The sequence below is a fragment of the Heliangelus exortis genome, chromosome 17 (genome assembly GCF_036169615.1).
Source record: "Heliangelus exortis chromosome 17, bHelExo1.hap1, whole genome shotgun sequence".
Lineage (NCBI taxonomy): Eukaryota > Metazoa > Chordata > Aves > Apodiformes > Trochilidae > Heliangelus > Heliangelus exortis.
In genome coordinates, this window is record NC_092438.1 from 64,214 (window position 1) to 84,704 (window position 20,491).

At 46.3% G+C, this 20,491-nt stretch overlaps 1 protein-coding gene across 1 annotated transcript; it reads left to right on the forward strand.

Moving 5' to 3' along the window:
* The first annotated feature begins 705 nt into the window (after positions 1 to 705).
* On the forward strand, positions 706 to 3,388 carry LOC139804228 (ankyrin repeat domain-containing protein 26-like). Its single transcript, XM_071761239.1, has 3 exons — positions 706 to 978; positions 2,140 to 2,292; positions 3,101 to 3,388. Exons 1-3 carry the CDS (start codon positions 706 to 708, stop codon positions 3,266 to 3,268), a joined length of 594 nt encoding a protein of 197 aa, XP_071617340.1. The 3' UTR covers positions 3,269 to 3,388.
* Positions 3,389 to 20,491: the final 17,103 nt, after the last annotated feature.

The following is a 20,491-nucleotide window of genomic DNA, read 5'->3' on the forward strand; positions in this document are numbered from 1 at the left end:
ACCAGGTGCCACTAATTGCGAGGTAGTGGGCATAAGCTTGTGTTAAGCCCACCTGTGCCTGATTAGGGCAGGCCCCTACTGCGCATGAGCAGGATTAGGGGGCCAATAAAGCTCCCTGCTGAGGAAAGCTGGGAGGAGGAGGTTAGCTGCTTCTTGGAGCAGTAGCACTGATCCAGGCTAGTCAGCCCTGAGGGCAATAGGCTCAGAGCATTATTCATGAGTTTCTGCTGGAACACCTGGCTGGACCTTGGAGCGCCGTGCCCTAAAAGAGGTTCATCTTGCTACATCTGATAGAGAATGCGGCAGAGACCTTGATCTAGCCCATGCTCAGATGAATCAGAAGAAAGGGAGCTAGTCCGGCGCAAACTAGCATTAGCAGAAAACCCAAGGAGTCGGGTAAGAAGATCCACTACCTGGCAATTAGTGGCACCTGGTTGCCTCATTTCACTACGAGGAAGTGTTTGAAAAGGATTTTTTCTGAGGGCATTCATGAGGGGAATCGGGCAGGCATCCTGTTGGTGTTGGGCATCTGGGGCAGGGCTGGGCAGAGGGGTCTGGAGTGCTGTGTAACACCTCAGGGGAGAGCGGAGCACATTATTTCCACTTCCGGGACACGGTTTAGTGGGCATGGTGGTGTTGGTTTCCCAGTTGGACTGGAGGATCCAGAGGTCTTTTCCAGGCTTAATGATTCTGTGGTTCTATGCTATGACTCTGTCCATGCAGGCGGCATTGGCCCAGCTCCAGAGGGAAAGGCATTTATTCCATCAGCTGCTGGAAAACCTGCAGGAGCAGCAGCTCATCCAAGGAAGGGCAGTGACTGTTGCCCAGGAACGGTTTAATGAAGTTTTCCAACAAGTCAGTGCTGCTGCTGAGAAACAAGTGTACATGCTGGAAAAGAGGAACAAGGCATTAAAGGCCGATTGCACTGATTTAAGAGAACAAATCTCTAAATATGAGGCTGACAAAGTAAAAAGAGAGGTAAAGTATACACTGTTTGCAGTGTTGAAGGCAACTTTTTTGGTGTTAATTTCTGTTTGTGTTTTGAGCCCCCTTCTGAGCGACCTTCCTGTTGCTCAAGAGGTCAATTTCAGCCACTGACCTAAGCTTTCTATTGTGTATTTTGTGATGTGTAGCAATATTTAAATTTGTTCTTTGTGTCTGTGTTAACTAATTAGCTGGTCAGAAGACTTGTTAGGATGTCATTTAAACTGTTGTTCTGCAAATTCTACCAGTCCCAGGCAGAGTAAAGGTTTAAAAGTTGCCATACCCATTTTGTTAATCTTTACTTTCTGGAAAACAGGAGCTAGTCCTGTTGAGTAATTAGACACTGGTGTGCTGTTTGCCTGCCTTAGTGATGTGAACAGTGCTTTAAAATTCCATTTCTTTCTTCCTCTCAACCCCGGAGCGTTTGAGCTAGGTGAATACCTGCCATGTGTCAGATAACCACCTTATTCTTCATTTTTTTGGGTTCTTTGAGGGAAGAAGGAGAAGAACTCCAGCAGTGCTGTCAATGGTTTCCCCCTGTGAATCACTTTGTATTCCTAGTGCCAAAATACCAGGTTCCTTTGGGAGATGGTAGTTGGGTGGGTGGCTGGATGAATGGAGGGCCTGTCCAGATTTGTGAAGGCAAATGTGTCAGCAGGGAGGCAGTTGTTACTCCGAAATGAACTTGGTAAGGAAACAGACAGAGATGTGTTTCAATATAAACCTCAAGTGTTTGTCAGAAGAGCTTTCAGATCCAAGTATTCATTTAATTCTCTTTGTAGAATGGAGAAACAGACCCAAGAACCATCTAATACAAAGTCCTGCCTTTAGTCACCAGAGTAATATCTGCAGTCAAACTGTGACAAGAGATTGCTTTGAGTTTTGTTAAAAAAATACCTGATTCAGGTATGCCGGTGTAGTGTGCAAGATGATTAATACTTGAGCCTTTTGTAGGTATTAGAAAACAGAAATCCTCATGAGCAGCTGGTGATAATTTAGAGGTGCTCAGCTTTTGACTGCTGGTGGCAGGCAAAATTTTCCTCCCTTTGGGATTGAGTCCCAAGACAGGTCTAAGTGTATAATCATATAAGTTAAAGTAAAGGCATAGTTCATGTTCTTGTAACCTTTTTTGTGCTCATCTAACCATTTCATCAGGGCAATGTCAGAAAGCTGCAGCAGGAGCTTGGTGAAGCTCTTAAAAAGCTGTCTGTGGCAGAAGCTTCGCTGGAAGTTGCTACGAAGCGCTGCAGGAACCTGGAGGAAGCCAGCCTGGGCTTGGAAAAGGAACTGGGAGAGGCTAAATCCAAGGTACATGAATTTGTCCCAGAATTCCAGAACAAACTCCAGCACATCCCAGAGATGGGATGATGTGTGGAGGAATCACACTAATAAACTTGATGTCCATGTCCGTGGCATGAGGACACGGTGTCCTTACTTGGTCTGAGGTTAGTGACTGACGTGTTTGTTGCTCATTGCATGTGGTTTGGCCCAGCAGTTTGTCTGATTTCTGAAGGGCAGTAGAAATTCTGGACTTCTTTATGCTCACGGTGCTTCCCCTCACCCCCCCCCCCCCTCTGGTAACAGAGGATGACAGAATCTTTTTGGTTGGAAAAGACCTTTAGGCATCAAGTCCAGGTGTTAACCCAGCACTGCCAAGACCACCATAAAATCATGTTCAGAATGGTTTTGTACCTTATTCTCCATATGTATATATTCTGAAACAGAAATCATCTTTATCTCCTTATGAGAGGGGATGAAGTGACTGAAGGCAGTTTAGGAGAGGGATCAAGTTTCATTTCAGTTTTCAATGGAGGAGGAAAGCAGTGGGTGCCATGAGTCCCTTAAAGAGTTGGAGGGTGAGTGTTGGTGCTTGGAACCATGCTTTAGGGGATCAGGAGAGGGATGGGAGAGAGCAGTCTAGAGGATGGCAAAGTAAAAGGGTTTGTGTTCATTTGCTAGTAGAAGTGAAAGTTTAAATGTATTTCAACTGATGACAGTTCTTTGGGTAGCAGGTGTGTGCAGACATGGGCAGTCATGCTTGAGTTCTTCAGCAGCAGTGTTTTTTTCTCTAGAAGAGTTCTCCCAGCTGATATGGATTCTTGCTGTGTTTTGACAGTGTCGGGAACTGGAAGAGCAGCAGCTTCAATATGAGCATCAGATTCATCACTACAAGGATAGGAAAAGAAAACTAAGAGAGAAGTCCCAAAAACTTAAAGACCTCCTGTCATCATCTTCTGAGACCAGGGCTAGAGTAAAAGAGCTGGAAGAGCGTGTGCAGTGGTAAGAGACTGACACAGAGAACCAAGGTGTCTGTCGCTGTCTGGGGTTGTGTGAAAACCACAGCACAGCCTCGTTGCATCACAGCAAGTTAACAGATGGTTTTGAAGACGCTTTTGTTTGTTTTTTCCCCTGCTGCTCTTTAAGAATTGCTGCTCTGGTGGATTTCTCTAATAAGGCCTGTATTTCTTTTTAAGCCTTTCCATGGAAAACGCCAGACTGGAAGGCAGAGTCCAGCAGCAAAGACGTATGATTGAAGCCCTTGAGGGAACCCTGCAAGCCTCTGCCTCAGTAAGCTGGTCCTCAACTTGCCTTGTTTTGAGCTCCTGAGCTTCTTACCGATTGCTGTGGGGAAATGCTAAGATGAGGTTTTCCTGGAGAGCTGAGGGGAGCTCAGTTCCTGCTTTCTCCTGCATACAGGGTGCTGGGACAGCATTCTGGCCCATCCCCAGCTTTCTGGTTTTAAGAGTTTTCCATGGTAACTCAGGAAACGCTCCTTAATGCTTTAAAAGTGCAGGATTTGTCCCAAATCCAGTGGTGTGACTGTTGTCTGCCTTAGGCCCCTCCTGGCCTCAGATGCCACTTCAGACACTTGCTGTCCTCAGGGGATATTGATGGCAAGCAGCTTGTGCCAGAGGCCTGACTGGCATCCCCAGGCTGGAACAAAAACAGACTCCCCAGAGCTTTTGTTGTGCAGAACTGCTTTTCCTTTGGCCACTCGGTGTGCCTTTGTTCATTTTTGTATTGAACTGGTGCATGAGGGCTCTTGTGAAGACTGCTTGTGCAAGTGTGACTTTGCTGTACTGCTGCTGAGGAGAGGGACGGTAGTCAGGGTGCTGGTCCTTCCCCTTTGGTTCACAGGGCATGGTTTTCAGATGCTCCTCCTGATGGTTTTCACTGAAGTTTCTTTGTGTCCCGCATGGTGTTCTCCCTCTCCTTGAAGAAAAGAGCAGAGGAGATGACTGCAACCAGTTTTACAGTGACCTCAAACTATGGCCATTTTGATCATTGGTGTTGGGTATAATAGGAATAAAGAGGTGAAGAGGTGGATGTAGTATTCATTTTCGGTAAGGAGGAATCTACAACTTTCAGGCTGGAAAGTCAGAGTGTGTCTTCTTGCTTCTTTTCCTGCTTTTGTAGATTCATGACCACCTGGAAGACTTGATGACCAGCTTAGGAGCATCACGGGCAGCTGCAGAGGAGCAGCACCAGCAGCAGGTACATGAGAGGCTCGTGTGTTTTCTGCTTTTCTTTTTCTTACAGAGTGCTGCTAAAGCATCCAGTAAACTTGTGTTCTAGATAGTTGAGCTGGATCAGCAGGTTCTGTTCCACTTTGGTGCTGGATCTGCTAGGCAAATCTTGGTCCCTTTGGGTAGCAGCATAAATAGCACTGCTGATCTGAAAAGTTTTTCCTTTTGTCACTGTTGCTCTCACAGCTGCAAAAGCAGGTTGTGCCATCTCTGCCATCAAAGGACTTACACAGCGTGAGGAAAAAGAGGCTGAAGCCAAGATTGCAGCCTGGAGACCATGGTTCTCCACTTGGAAGGCAGAAAGAAAGAATGAATTCTTGAAACAGGTGAGCCCAGGAAACCCTCCAGAGGACCAGCCAATACCCAGCACCACCTTGTTCACATTTTGTTGAGTACTTCTCTATTCAGGTGTTTCTCTTATTCCTGCTCTTCAGGCTCAGACTCTCTTGTGATCCTTTAGGGATCCTCCAGGAAGCAGATAAAAGCTAGCTGGGTCCCTGTGTCAAAATTTTGGAGTGGTTGTATCAGGCAGAGCTGCTGGTGGGGTTTGCTATCAGCTTACCACATCGAGTAAGGATGCAGTTGCCCATTTTTCCCTGGATTTCTTCTGGTCATCTTCTGACCCCTGTGTTTCTGGGCAGGGTAAAATGTTTCGTGCTTCCAGTTCAGTGTCTGGAAGAGCTGCTGCATGTTTTGAGGGTAGTGGGAGCTTAAAAACCTTGCAGAAAAACATACTGAAGGAATGGGGGGCAAATGAGCTAGTGCCTGGGAAACAAGAAACAGCTGCCAGGTTCCAAGGAGCAGTATTTCCCTTTTCTTCTTTTCTGCAGAGGAAAAAAATGTAAGTAGAAATTCAGAGCAGCTGCCAGCTCTTGGCTGGTTTGGCTTAGAGAACAGCAAGAAGGAGAAGAAGATGTGAATCAAAATCACCTCTTTGCCTTTGGTTCAGTGGGGGCATCTGTTTCCATTGTTAGATACTGGCCTGTTGGGTGGGAAATCTGATGAAATATTCTCAGGAATTGTGTCCCTTGGCTCTCTGTGGAAGTTGGCTGACAGATGGAGGTGTAGTGCAGCTGCCGTGGGGAGAACATGAGGTGCAGGTCCTGCCTGTAGATCCTGTTGTGTGCCCAATAGCAAAGCAGTTCTCCTGATGGGTCAAGATGAAAAGGTGATGTGCAAAGCAGTCTCTGCAAGGCACCTGAAGGGCTGCTGTTGTGTAGAGGCAGGGAGATGGGAAGAGTCCCCACAAGGCTGTCAGGGTCCATGAGCTCCAGGGGCAGGAGCAGTCCCACACGCCCTCCCCAAGAAGAGCAGCAGAGCTCTGGTAGCAGAGAGCCATGGGGATGAGCCAAAGGTGCAGATCCCCAGGGCAGCCCCTGGGGACAGGCAGATCTGCATTCCTGCCAGGATATGGTGTCCATGGGTGAGTGTCAGGGCTGAGAGCAGTGAGACCCAGTCCAGGCCACCATATGGAATGCCACCATCACTCAGAAGAACTGTATGAAGCTGGCTTTGCCCAAGGCCACCCTCAATCCCCATCTTAGGCATGACTTGAGCTGGAGAAAGTTCAGGTTTTGCTTTTGTAAATGGTGTCATTGCTTCCCTGGGCACGGTGCAGTGAGGTGATGCAGAAAATGTTGTTGAACTTGTTGCTCACTAGTGGCTGTCTCAGCCCACCTTTCCCTTGTCCTGGGGACCCAGAAGCAGAGTTCCCAAAAGTGCTTTTGAGGCGGTTATTGCTGCTGAGTAGCATGAAAGAAAAGTCACCTGCCTTTGCTGGGGCTCATGATTAGTGCAAAAGTTTGTCAAGTTTTTGTGTTGCTCTTGGAAGAGTTATTTTGAATGACAGGGAAGGTCATTACATTGAGGCAGATTTAAATAGAATCAGAGAAAGTTTAGGGTTGGATGGGACCTCAAAAGATGATGGAGTCCAACCCCCTGCCAGAGCAGGGTCACCTGCAGGAGGTCACATAGGAACAGATCCAGGTGGGGTTTGAATGTCTCCAGGGAAGGAGACTCCACAGCCTCCCTGGGCAGCCTGTGCCAGTGCTCTGTCACCCTCACAGGGAAAAAAATTCTCCTCGTATTTATATGGAACCTCCTATGCTCAAGCATATATCCGTTGTCTCCTGTCCTCTCAAATAAGTGAAGCTTCTTCCTTCTGTTAGAGCCTCTTTCAAGTTTCCACCGTGCCAGTTTCCTCCCCTTTTAATGACTGACAGGATATCAAGTCTGATGTTCAATGGATACAGAAAAAGTCTGCTTCTGGAGGGGGGGAAGAGAAGGACAGAGCTGTAGTTGAGCATGGGGGCCTAAAGAAAGGCTGATATTTCCTGCACATTTTTAAAATAAACTGCAGCTTTCACCTACAGTGGAGAATACATCTTCCTCCTTCAGTAAAGGCCATGTTCTGAACCACTATTTAAAAATTTCTCAGTGTAGAGAAAAAATAGATTGTGTGTTTGTCAGTTCCATAATGAAGCTTGACTGTGCTGACAGTGTGTAAAAATTCCTCTAAAGCATGAGATGTGGTGTTTGTGCTGAAACCAGAAGGTGGGTGGGCAGGTATGGGTGTGTTCGACTTCCCATGGGCACACGAGCATCTCCCAGCAGAATAGTCCCAGTGCTTTTCCAGGTAGGCCTGTGGGTGAAATGCTATCAGTTTGGTGCCTCTTGGTGTGTGACCTGCTGCAGGAGAACTGAGAAGGGCTGGGAACCTGAGGAATCCTATCAGAAATGATGTGACAGCTGTTCTTTTTTTAAAAGGAAGCCCTTGGTTTCACTCTGATTTTGGTACTGAGTCAGCAGATGTTTGTCAAATTGTCAAATACAGTCCTGGTGCCCAGCCCTTTACCAATTTTTCATAGATTGACTTCTCTTATATCCTGCTGAGTTCCTTTTCTTTTCTGTTTGTTTTTTGTCTCTGTCTAGAGCTTGATGAACTTTTTTGGAAGCTGGAGGCAAAGCCTGAGGCAGGCGTGCAGGGAGAAAACCAAACTCAGGCTCAGTGAGCAGAGATGTCCATCCTGGGGAGGAACCAGGAACAACTGGAGAAGCCCAAACAGCAGCTGCATGCAGAGGTGAGAAACATCACCCATCAGTTCTGAGAACAGAAGCCACCAAAGTGGTGGTGGGGGGACGACTCCTTCCTTGAGGAACCCTTTTCTCTCTGCTCTCTCCTACAGAGACAGTGTTCCTTCTTTAGAAGCTTTGATGAATAACAGTGCTGAGAGGGAGGGATTCTTTCTGAGGGAGAAGAATTCTTGCCTGTGGTAGCTCCGGGGTTCTGCCTGGGTTGCTGAGGGGAGTGAGGAGGCTCAGGTGCCTCAGGGAGGAAATCGGTGCCCTTGACACTGGGCAGGTTCAGCTGAGGGGTGGGAGAGTTCCCTTTTTCTTTGTGGTGGGTAAAAGTGTGTTACTTGCTTCAGGAGCAGGCAGCTTCCCAGGACAGAGTGGAACAGAGCAGAGCCCATGACAACGATGAATTCAGAGAGAAAGCTACTGCTCTGCAGAATTGGAGACCTTGAACAGGAGTTGGACAGTGAAAGGACCCTGAGGGAGAGCATTGTTCTAAAGCAAAAATATGAAAAGCTGTATCTGGAGGAAGTGAAAAAGAGAAGATGCCTACAAAACACTGAAAAGGTGGGTACGTGCTTTTTGCAGTGTTTTAAGGGATGACTTTTTTTCTTGTGTGTTTTCCTCCAAAACTTCCTCTTCTGCATCTGGTCAGCATTATATCTGTAAACCTGAGATGGCGTATTTGTGAGGAAGGTTCCTTTAGCCCTCCCTCTGTCTTAATGAACTACAGAAAGCCAATACTGCACTCCATGAGAAGTGCATTAGAAGAAGAAGAAACAGGGTTGCAGCCTATGAGGCATGGGTAAGCATTTTGAAATCCTGTTCTTTACTTCTGCTGAAGAGAATCCATGAGCAGGGCTGTTCCAGTTCGTTTGTAGTTCCAAACCATATGGTCTGTTTCTGTTCCTTTTCTGATTTTGTTTTCCATCTGCACTCTTGTGTCACAGGAGTCTTGGCACTGTTGATGTTTTAACTTGCTTCATTTACATGTTTTTCTTTCTCCCTGAAGAAGACCTTGGAACTGAAGGCCATTTTTCTTTCTTATTCGTCTCCTTAATAATCAATAGTCCCTTTTCCCTGCAGCCAGGTACAAGGTTTGTAGCCAAGTACTGTTTAATGTTGGGTGGAATCTTATACTGGCAATGTTCTGTCTCTTGATGCTTTTGGGTTTTGGTTCCAACTTCGTGATAGAAACCCTAAGGCTGCAAGAATGTTGCAGTTGCTATTTGGTCCAATGGAAAGAATGACTGCTGCAGATTACTTTCAGCCCTGATGTATTTGTCTGGTGTGGCTTCTGTGGCAGTGAAGGCTCTGTGGGGTGAGAGTGCATGGATTTCACCTGTTAGAGTGGAACTTGTTGAAACTCTAGGAGTAGGCTGGTTTACCCCTCCTTGCCAGTTGTGATCTTCAGAAAGTTCTTGGTTGTGAGAGTGGCTGTGTCAGGAGTGCCAGTGCTGTTGTGGAGTTGAGCTCCCAGCCTCTGAGTATCATCTCCCAGAGTCTCACAGGGTGCAGCTCACTCTGTGCTCAAGCACCCTGGGTGGGGAGGCAGTCAGTCAACATTGCTTTCTGAAAAAGAGTTCTTGGGAAGGTGAGTGCTGCCAGGGAGCCCAGTATGAAGAGATGTGCAGTGAGATGAGAAGTACCTGCTCAGGGGGAGGTTTGGGATAGCTTGTTGGGATATCTTTTCCAGGGAGGTGGGGGGAAGGAGAACAGTGCAGGCAAGTTCTATTCCCCAAAGGGTCTGTATTTTGCCTGGCCCTTCATTCTCTTTTCCAGAAATCAGTGTGCTGGCTTTATTTCCACCCTTTTCTCTTTCCTCAGGCATGGATGAGAACCACAGAGATATGAATGGAACGAATTAGTGGGAAACAAGATTCTTTTTTTCTCTTTATTCCTTTGCACAAGTTAATGGGGTGTGGTCCTGTGGACCTTTTTTCTGAGAGCAAGCAGGAATGAAAATCATGACAGAGTCTGTGTAAAATGATCCATTTCATAGAATGTTTTGAATCCTTCAGAACCCCACCCATGATTGCTGCTGCTGGTAGGAATCTTCATTTGATCAAAGTTCTCCTTCATTACAGTGCTGATGTTTCCCATGAAGACACTGCTGGGCTGACAGCTGAGGATTATGCTTTTTATTCATGGATATTCCAGGCCTCCAAACTTGAAAATCTGCCGACCGCTCATTGGGGGTCTCATCTTTTCCTTACGCCTCCCACTCCACAACAAGCACCATGTTGTTCTCCTCAGTATGTGTGCCCCAACCCTCCAGGCTGACCATGCAGAAAAAAATCAAATTCTACACCCACCTGCACTGCCTCACCCAAAAGGTTCCTGCAGATGCTAAGATCATAATCCTTGGTGACTTCAACACCGCAGTAGGAAAGAACTATGAAGCCTGGAAAGGAGTCCTGGGCAAGCACGGTGTTGGAAACTGTAATGACAATAGATGTCTCCTGCTGGAGTTTTGTGCTGAGTAGCAGCTCACCATCACCAACACTCTCTTCCAGCAGAAAGACAGCCTGAAGACAACCTGGAAGCATCCTGGATCCAAGCACTGACACCTCACTGACTGTGTCTTAGTGCGCCAGAGAAATGTTGGCCGTGTCCGTCCTAGCCGAGCGGTGCCTGGTGCAGAATGTCCTACAGACCACTGCCTTGTGCTATGCAGACTTACCCCTCTGCTTGAAGCCCAAACCTAAGAGGGGTGGCATCCCAGGGAGGAGGCTCAAAGTGAACCATCTTCCAAAAGGTACAGTGAGAAACAGCTTCCCGGTAAACCTTCAAGCTGGGCTTTTAGATCATCCCATAGATCCCTCTCCTGAAGTGCTTTGGCAGCACATTAACAAGAGCATCCTGCAGTCCTCTGAAGAATCCCCAGGGTTCTCCTCAAAGAAAATCAAAGATTGGGATCTCACCCAAGAGATCCCAGAAGTGTTGACAAAGAAAAGAAGCTCTCAAATTTCACTGTCTTCCAAAAGGTACAGTGAGAAACAGCTTCCCGGTAAACCTTCAAGCTGGGCTTTTAGATCATCCCATAGCTCTCTCTCCTGAAGTGCTCTGGAAGCACATTAAAAAGAGCATTCTGCAATCTCTGAAGAATCCCCAGGGTGCTCCTCAAAGAAAACCAAAGATTGCTTTGAGGAAAACACCTGAGAGTTCCAAGAATTGTTGACAAAGAGAAGAGAACCTCTAAAATTTCACTGTCTTCCAAAAGATCCAGTGAGAAACAGCTTTGGTGAAAACACCATGCTGCAGTCATCACCCTGTAGAAGAAGAAAGGAGAAAAGTCAAACTGCTCACACTACTGAGCTATAACTCTGCTCTCCATTGCTGGAAAAATCCTTGGAAGAAGACTGTGGTTTTCCCTGGAGGTGAACTTTCCATGTGTCATCACCAGCAAAAAAAAAAAAAAAAAAAAAAAGCCTAAAGGAAGCCACTGACAACTCTGGGGTGCAGGTATGTGAAGCCAAATGTTTTGAATTAGAGTCCGGACTGCTAAGTAAAATTATAGAGTAAATTGAGAGTAATTATAGAGTAAATTTTACAATAAGGTAAAGAAAATGAGCAGAAAGTGACTACTGGTGATGGCAGAGTCGTGCAGAGGAAGGTGGTGTTGCTGTCTGAAGTTGGGTACAGTTTTCTTAGGGTGGGGAAAAATCGTTTCCACAATGCTGGGTATTTCCTGTTCTGTGCTTTATTTCCAGCTGGGCTGTGTTGTTCCTGCAAACAATGCAGTCAAATGCATTTTTTTCCCCCATACAAAATACATCTTGAAGTAAAGAAGATTTGTCTGTAAAAGGCTGATGTGTGTGATTAAACATACTTGGTCTTCCTCTTTGTAAGAGAAAGCTCATGCAAGAAACCTTGGAATTTGGTGACCTTTGATGCTTTCCCTGCATCTGCAAAACATGTGTGTTGGGCCATGCTAAGAAGTGTTTGAAAAGACTTTTTTCTTAGGGTATTTATGAGGGGAATAGGGCAGGCATCCTGTTGGATTATCTGGGGCAGGGCTGGGCAGAGGGGTCTGGAGTCCTGTGTAACACCTCAGGGGAGAGGGGAGCACATTATTCTGACTTTGGGGACATGGTTTAGTGGTGTTGGTTTCCCAGCTGGACTGGAGGATCCTAGAGGTTTTTTTCCAGCATTAATGATTCTGTGATCCTGTCCACACAGGAGGCACTGGCCCAGCTCCAGAGGGAAAGCCATTTATTCCATCAGCTGCTGCACAGGGGTGCTTTAATGACACTTTCCACAAACTCTGCTGAAAAGCAAGTTTCCATGCTGGAAAAGATGAACAAGGAATTAAAGGCCAAGTGTGCTGGTTTAAGAGAAGAAGTCTTAAACTATGAGGCTGAAAAACTAAAAAAAAAAGGGAGGTAAAGGACACACTTTTTGCATATTTGAAGGCTCTAAGCAGTGTTTTGCTGTTCATTTCTGCATTCTGTCTTTTGGGACCTGCCTGTTCCTCAAAAAAGTCAATTTCAGCCACTAAGCTTTCTCTTCTCTATTTTGTGATGTGCAGCAATATTTAAATTTCTTCTGTGTGGCTGTGTTAGGCTAATTAACTTGTCAGAAGACTGATTAGAATGTTAAAGTTTTTTTCTGCAAATTCCACCAGTCCCAGGCACAGCAAAGTTTTAAAAGTTGCTGTACCCATTTTGTTAATTTTTATTTTCTGGAAAACAGGAACTAGTCCTGTTAGACGCTGTTTGTCTGTGAATAGTGATGTGCACAGTGCTTTAAAATTCCATTTCTTTCTTCCTCTCAACCCTGGGGTGTTTGAGTGAGGTGAATACCTGCATGTGTCAGATATAACCACCTTATTCTTCATTTTTTCAGTTTCTGTAAAAGGGAAGAGGGGGAAGAACTCCAGGAGTGCTGTCAATGGTTTTACCCTGGGAAAAACTTTGTATTCCTAGTGCCAAAACACCAGGTTCCTTTGGGAGATGGTAGTTGGGTGGGTGGCTGGAGGAAAGGAGGGACTGTCCAGATTTATGAAAGTTGTTACTCTAAAATTAACTTGGTATTAATTTAATGTCTTAATTTAATTATTAATTTAATGTATTAATTTAATTCTTTGTAGAATGCAGAAAGAGACCCAAGAACCATCTCATACAAAGTCATGCCTTTAGTCACCAGAGTAGTATCTGCAGTCAACCTGTGGCTCTTGCATCAAACAGGTTGCTTTGGGTTTGGTTAAAAAAAATAACATGATTCAGTGTATGCTGGTGTATTGTTCAAAAAGTATAATATTATCTATACTATAATATTTTTTTATGTATTAGAAAACAGAAACCTCCATTAGCTGCTCCGTGAGTTTGGAGGGGCTGACTGCTGGTGGCAGGCAAAAGTTTCCTACTTTTTGAATTCAAGACAGTTGTAACTGAATAATCAAATAAGTTAAAGACAGAATTCATGTCCTTATGACTTTTTTCATGCTCATCTAACCATTTCATTTAATGTCAGAGAGGTGACATTAAAAAGCTGTCTGTGGCAGAAGCTTCACTGGAAGTTGCTACGAGGCGCTGCAGGAACCTGGAGGAAGCCAACCTGGCTTGGAAAAGGAATTGGGAGAGGCTAAAACCAAGGTAGATGAAGTTGTCCCAAAATTCCAGAGCAAACTCCGTTCACAGATTGCTTTGAAGCTTTAGTGCTGAGCAATCCCAAGTCTTGGTAACTCTTGCAGGTTTGGCTCCTATGATGTAGGCTCCCCAGAACCCTTCAGGTCAAATGGGTTTGGTCATTCCTAATCTATTCCTACCAGAGATAATTCTTTGTGTCTGAATGTTTCAGAACTGATGGGGGAAAAAAAAAAAAAAAAAAAAAAAATAGGAAAAGCCTACAGAAAGCTTCATGGAAGGTGGAAGAACACACTTCCCATCAGTGGCTGCAAATCCAGTTTACCACTCAACTCACCTGGGACATCCTGGTTCTGAACAGAAGTCCAAGTCCAGTAGGAGGCATCCCAGTTCACCCATAGGAGCAGAATTATTGATGAACAGGATTTCCTCTTCTGCAGCCAAGGTAGACATTTTGAAATCCCATCCTCACAACTCATTTGCAGGGATTACTCATGGTGTAACTCCTCCTCATCCCAACACAACATCTAGGTGTGCTAGGGGTGAAAAGTTTGGGTTTTGAGTGCTGTTTTCCAAGAGTGCCCAGAAACCAAAGATGATGCCATAGGATGTTCCCAGCTAAGCTTTAAATAAAATTTTCTTACCTAGGATGTCTGACTACAATAAATAAATCTGCAACAAATCTCACTTCATACTTCAGTGTGGGAGATCCACTGTGTGTAGGAGGCATTTGGGTTTGTAGAGGGGTTCTCCTGGAGGAGCTGTGAATTTGGTCACTGCTCTCCCTTTAGTCCTGCAGAGGGGGCCCTTCCCTCCACTCTGCTGGTTTATGGCCTCACTTCTTTGGCCCTTGGAGTTACTGCCTGTTTTTGTGTGGATTTGAAGAATGTTTTAGAAGTTTAATATTGCACAATGTTAATGGTGTGTTTTCTGTATAATTCTAGTACAGGTGGGAACTGGATGAATTTGCCTCTGAAGAACCTGGACATGGTAATGTGTTATGTAAAAGTAAAAAGATGACTGCTCCTACCTCTTGAAAACAACATCTTGAAATCTGTTTAGTTCCTGTGCTAAGCACAGGGTTTTTTTCCGCTAGCTTTACACTTACTTGAACGTGGAAACTTTCTGCTTACAAAATGCTTTGTAGAGCTTTAAACAGCTGCCTGAAAAAAAAAAACCCAAAACAAAACCCATCAGAAAGGAATCTTACCTATTTCCTCCACACAGATACACTTGGCTTAATCTGAAGTCACCTTTCACTGGAGTTAATCCTCAATCACAAACATAAAAGGAGCCCTTACACAGAGTTTCAGACTTCAGCCATCACTTCTCCTCCCTTGTCCAGTGGCTGCCTTCAGCACTGACCCATAACACACACCCTCTGCTGTCAGTTTTTGGTCTTTGCTGTCCCTTGCTCATTGCTTGTGTTTGTAGCTCCTCTGTTGCAGTCTTTTTATTTGAATAGGCAAGAAGAGGCTAATCAAAAGTTATCCTTTCTTTAGGGAAAGCTCACTCAGTAGTGTTCAGGCAATCGTCAGGGGAGTTGAATGTTTGTCATCCGTGGCATCAAACCTGTTCTGTGATGTGAGGCCTGATGTCCCAGGAGGAGTTGCACCTATTTTGTGATGATTACTCCAGAGTCACAGCTTTGGAGTGACCGGTGCTGTTTGAAAGCAGGAAGCCCCTGAGCCAATTTCCTTCTGTTGCTGTCTGCTTTTAACCACAGAGAGTGTTCAGCTCTGGCTTCGTAGCCATAATGTTCTGACAGTGACCTCTTTGCCCCTCTCTCCTGTAAAAGTAACACGAAGAATCTTATCTCTTTTCTTGCCAGACACTGATGAACTTTAAATTACATCCTTGGGAGCTGATTCCATATCTTGTGATGGATTAGAAGACATGAAAAGATGTTTCTGTCAGTCTGAATAAATGTTCTTAGTTGGTTGGATGGATGACAGCCCTGTTGCCCTTCCCTGGTATTTTTTTGATGCGTAGTCCCCCTCCCCTTTGCCATCCTCCCCTTTACCCCCCCCCCCCTTCCCCCCCCCCCCCCCCCTTTCCCGCCCTACCCCCTTTCCCGCCCTACCCCCTTTCCCCCTCTCCCCTTTCCCCCCTCTCCCCCTCCCCTTTCCCCCCTCTCCCTCTCCCCTTTCCCCCCTCTCCCTCTCCCCTTTCCCCCCTCTCCCCCTCCCCTTTCCCCCCTCTCCCCCTCCCCTTTCCCCCCTCTCCCCCTCCCCTTTCCCCCCTCTCCCCCTCCCCTTTCCCCCCTCTCCCCCTCCCCTTTCCCCCTCTCCCCCTCCCCTTTCCCCCTCTCCCCCTCCCCTTTCCATCCTCTCCCCCTCCCCTTTCCATCCTCTCCCCCTCCCCTTTCCATCCTCTCCCCCTCCCCTTTCCATCCTCTCCCCCTCCCCTTTCCATCCTCTCCCCCTCCCCTTTCCATCCTCTCCCCCTCCCCTTTCCATCCTCTCCCCCTCCCCTTTCCATCCTCTCCCCCTCCCCTTTCCATCCTCTCCCCCTCCCCTTTCCATCCTCTCCCCCTCCCCTTTCCTTTTCACTTCCTACTCCCCTCCCCTTCTTTTTTTTGTACTTTCTGTAAATAAAATCATCTGGATTTTGGCTTTGAATTTTTCATCAGTCTCTGGCTCTTACTTCTTGCTGCTGCCACATCTGCTCCTCTTTACACTTTTTCATTTTCTGCACACCTGGTTTATGGAATGGAATAGAAAAAAAACCCCACATTTCCAATTTACCCCACATTTCCATTTACAACCCTCCCAGGAGGGCAAGCATTGGGGTTGTGATAAATAGGAGGGGGGAGGATGTTGATAGGCGGATTGGTTCTTTGATAAATAGTTTTACCCCCTCCGCTATTGGCTGGAGAAGTCCGAATGGGCCTACAGTGTTGGGTCCTTTGCGGGCTTGTGTGTAGCTTAGTACTTTTCGTTCTACCAGGGTTAGGAAGGCTACTGCGACTAGGATCGGGACGATGTAGGAGAGGGCCTGCCTCAGAGCAGGAGGGAGTGCTGCTTCTCTTGATTTGACCACAAGCACATGGAATGGATGTGGCACAAGGACTCCTCCCCAAAACATACACTTCAGAGGACCTCAGAAAGTCTCTCAGGATCACCCCAGCTTACCCCCTAACCCTCTGTTACTGCAGCACAGCAAAGGGACTCTCATGATGCGCTTTGCAGTGCCAGCCAGACTGCACTGTTAATGCCAAGAAATGCTCCCTGAACACTCTCTGCTGCCCATTTGCCACAGAGTTCTGATATAACACACTTAAAAAAACTAAAAGAAGAACAGGTTCCAATCTAGAGTTCATTTATATTAAAAAATTAATTCTATGGGACAGAATCCTGGCAGTAGACGTGGAGCACACAAATCACAACAGCCTGACAAGGCCAAAAAGTAACAAATCAGCAACTTCACAAAGCTTCTTGTGCTGCTCCTCCTGATGCCTGCACTGAAGTCACCAGGGAGCACAGTCAGTGCTGACAATACAAACCACCTCACGAAAAGGTAACATCATTTTCCTCTTGAGCTCCTCCATAGATAAGGATCCTACCTCTTCCGTCCACAGCAGGTGCACCCCAAAAAATTGGAGCAGCTCCTGCCTGCTCAGGAGATCGAAGTGCATCCCCTGCAGGAGCTTCTTCTGTGTCCTCCAGTTTTGCCAGCTAGTTCTGCAGCAGTACAGGAGGCAGAAGACTAGGCTCCGTGCCCAGAGTGATTCTTACAGAAGAATCTTGGCTGACTACGGGCCGCCACTGTCTTGCAAGGGCTGCAACGGTTGTCAGGTAAACATTACGCGTAATGGAAAGGCAAGCGGCGTATGATCTCCTTAAATACTTTTTAGAAAAGCGGGGAGTGTTAGATAAGGATTTAGCCAAGGAACTGGCAGGGTTGTTAGCTTATGGAGCTGCACAGGGATGCTTTGTTGACCCTAATACGGCTTTTGATGTGGGGGAGTGGTGCACATTTGGTGGTAAGTTATGGAATGCTAGTTTGGAGGATGATAAGGTTAATAAAAAGCCGGGAAAACCGTGGAGAACAGTTATAAATGCACTGAAACAGAACCAGGAGGAATAAAAAGCAGCACAAGCTGCTGTAGCATGCCTTAGAGCTGCGGGGGCTGTAAATAAAGCAGAAACAAGTTCCCCTTATCCAATGCCGCCAGCTACTAATACAGTTTTCTTGCCCTCAACTACTATTGATGGCAAGATAGTTCCCTCTTCCCTCTCCTTCATCTCCTACTCCCAAAACCAAATCGGCACCATGGGAGGAATCATTTTGGGTAGAAAATAAGGTGAAAGCCCCGAAAAACAGCTTTGCTAGATACTGGTGCAGATGTCACAGTGGTGGCAGCACAAGAATGGCCACCACACTGGCCCACAGTTGTTTCTGCAGATACGGTTGCAGGTGTTGGAAGACTGACGCTGGCTTAAAGATCACTGCCACTACAGTTGATTATGGGAGGGTGAACTGTGTCTTGCTCAGCGTCAATAATTCCTCTTCCAGATGGGGTATCTGCATTAATTGGACGGGATGTGCTTGCTCAGATGGGAATGGTGCTGACTACAGACCTCCCTTTATAGCTACGGCCATTGCATGGACTTTCCCAATTCCTCTCCGGTGGAAAATTGATGAGCCGGTCTGGGTTGAGCAGTGGCCTTTAAAATGGGAAAGTCTCCTTCATGCACACGAGTTGGTGCAAGAACAGTGTGTCATCAGGTAATTGTTCAGCAGCATTGATCCAAGGGTTAAATGTTACTCTCCCTTGGGACCCACAAGAATTAAATTTGTTGGGTTCCGAGGCTATTGGCAATGTCACTGGAAATTGGACCCTTACTTGTATTGTATTTGGACCGAAATATGTCGGTAAGCCCTACCCAGTAAGCTGGCAAGATATTTCCCCTACTATGGCAGAGTATAGCCTGGGATCAGGCTACTGTGGATATAATAACTCTAGTAAAAATGTAACCAGGATGGGAGACATTGGGGAAACTCATAGTTCCGGCCCTATAGAACTAATTTGGGTTAATGATACTGCTAAAGCTTTGCCTTCAGGAATATTTTTTATTTGCGGTGATAGAGCATGGCAGGGAATTCCTCATAATATTGTTGGTAGACCCTGCTACCTAGGATCGCTAACCATTTTTGCCTCTCGCTTTGCTGAGTTGAGAAATATTCCCATACAGAAGGTTCGCAGAGAATGCAGCATTGGGCTAGCGCCAACGTGTGATGATGAGGTAGAATTATTAAGTGTAGCAGCTAGGACAGCATTAGCTATATTTACTCCAGGAGCAGCAGCTGGAAATGCCTTGAATAATCTTGCTAAACTAGCATGCTGGGCTGAAAAGCAAGCTAATACAACTACTAAGATTTTGGAAGAACTTTTAATGGATCAAAAGAGCTTACGACATGCACTGTTGCAAAACCAAGCTGCTATAGATTTTTTGTTACTTGCTCAAGGTCATGGTTGTGAGGACTTTGATGGCATGTGCTAGATGAATCTTTCTGATCACAATGAGAGTATTCATGCCAGCATACAATATTTGAAACAACACACACAACAAATAGAGCAACAAGTTAGTCCTCTGGATGGTATTATCACTTCTTGGTTTCAAGGTTGGGGACTGACCCCTATGCTTTCCTCATTATTGTTGCTTGGGTTAAAAATTGTTGGGATAATAATGTTTGTCACGATTTAACACTGGCCTGGCGATTAAACCGGGTGACAGATGCTCTCTATTAATCTCTCTCTCCTCCTTGATAAGAAAGGAGAGAGACTTATGGGTTGGAGGCTAAACCAATCAACTTTAATGAAACAACAATGGTAAACAGGGAAAAAAAGAAAAGAAAAAATGCCATATATATATATATACACACAAACACACAAGAGAACGAACACCAGACTCCCTCCCCCCTCTCCCCCAACAACTCCCACGCAAACCAAGGCTGCAGGGCAGCCCCGGGAAAGTCCAGGCTGGACACACAGGAGGCAGGAACACAGGCAGGCAAACGGACTGGATGGGATCCTTTCAAGATGCCGGGTGAAGGCAGGCAGGCAGGCAGGCAAGCAACCGGGCAGCAGGCAGGGCAGCAGGCAGCCAGCCAGGGAGGCAGCCAGGCAGGCAGGCCAGCAAGCAGGGCCACAGGCAGGCAGCCAGGGAGCTTCTGCTGGTCTTTTATAGTACTACAGGTGAGACCAATTAGCTGTTAAGGGGGGTGGTACCCAGCACTTCTGCTGGTGATCCCAGGTGAGGCCGATCAGCTGGTAAGGGTGTGGCTCGGTCCTCGCGATCCCCCAACTCCATACCGAGGATGACGCACATGGGATGGAATACTCCATTTGAGAAACTTGCTGTCAACCTCAGCAAGTTCAACCATCTACAAGAAACTCAGAAAAATCACCTTTATCCTGGCCCAAACCAGGACACTGTTGATTATTGTTGTTTCTCAGCTCATATTGTCCTGTGTAAGGAAAAGTCTTAGTCGCCTGTCACGGTTTAACACTGGCCCGGCAATTAAACCGAGTAACAGACGCTCTCTATTAATCTCTCTCTCCTCCCTTATAAGAAAGGAGAGAGAATAAGGGAGAGAGACTTATGGGTTGGAAACTAAACTACACAACTTTAATGAAACAGTAATGATAAATAGGAAAAAATTACTAAATATATACAAATATACAAGAAAATGGATACCACATTCCTCCCCCCTTTCCCCCACTAGCTCTCACGTCACCACCGAGTCTGCAGGGCAGCTCTGGGAAAGTCCAGGCTGGACTCCTGGAGTCGGCAGCAGTTGGGAACTGGAGGCAGGAACACACAGATATGGGCTGGCACGGATCAGGACCACAGGCAGACGAACGGACTGGATCCCTCCAGGATGCCGGGTGAAGGAAGGGAAGCAGGAAAGGCAGGAAGGGCAGGCAGCCGGAAGCAGGGAATCTGGCTTGGCCCTCGCGATCCCTCAAATTTATACTGAGGATGACGTATATGTGATGGAATACTCTGTTTGGTCAATTCTGGCATCTGTCTTGTCCGTTCCTCCCCAGAGGAGGGCTGCAGGAGGGACCTCTTTATGTTTTCCTCAGACCTGAGCAGTGTCCTTGGCTCTACCTACCAGTCTCTAGCAGTAACTATAAACATCGAGTGTTATCAGTCCTAGAAAGACACACTGTCTGAGAAACTTGCTGTTAATTTCAGCAAGTGCAACTGCTTACAAGAGACTTAGCTAAAAGCAAAAGAAAAAAAAAAGAAAATCACCTTTATCCTGGCTCAAACCAGGACAGTCGTCTGACTACACAAGTTATGA

Bases quoted from the DNA above. Each gene is read 5' to 3' on its own strand.
- LOC139804228 (XM_071761239.1), top strand. From the start codon at position 706: ATGACTCTGTCCATGCAGGCGGCATTGGCCCAGCTCCAGAGGGAAAGG. The intron at 979-2,139 runs GTAAAGTATACA...CCATTTCATCAG, and splicing joins CTGACAAAGTAAAAAGAGAG to GGCAATGTCAGAAAGCTGCA. The intron at 2,293-3,100 runs GTACATGAATTT...GTGTTTTGACAG, and splicing joins TGGGAGAGGCTAAATCCAAG to TGTCGGGAACTGGAAGAGCA.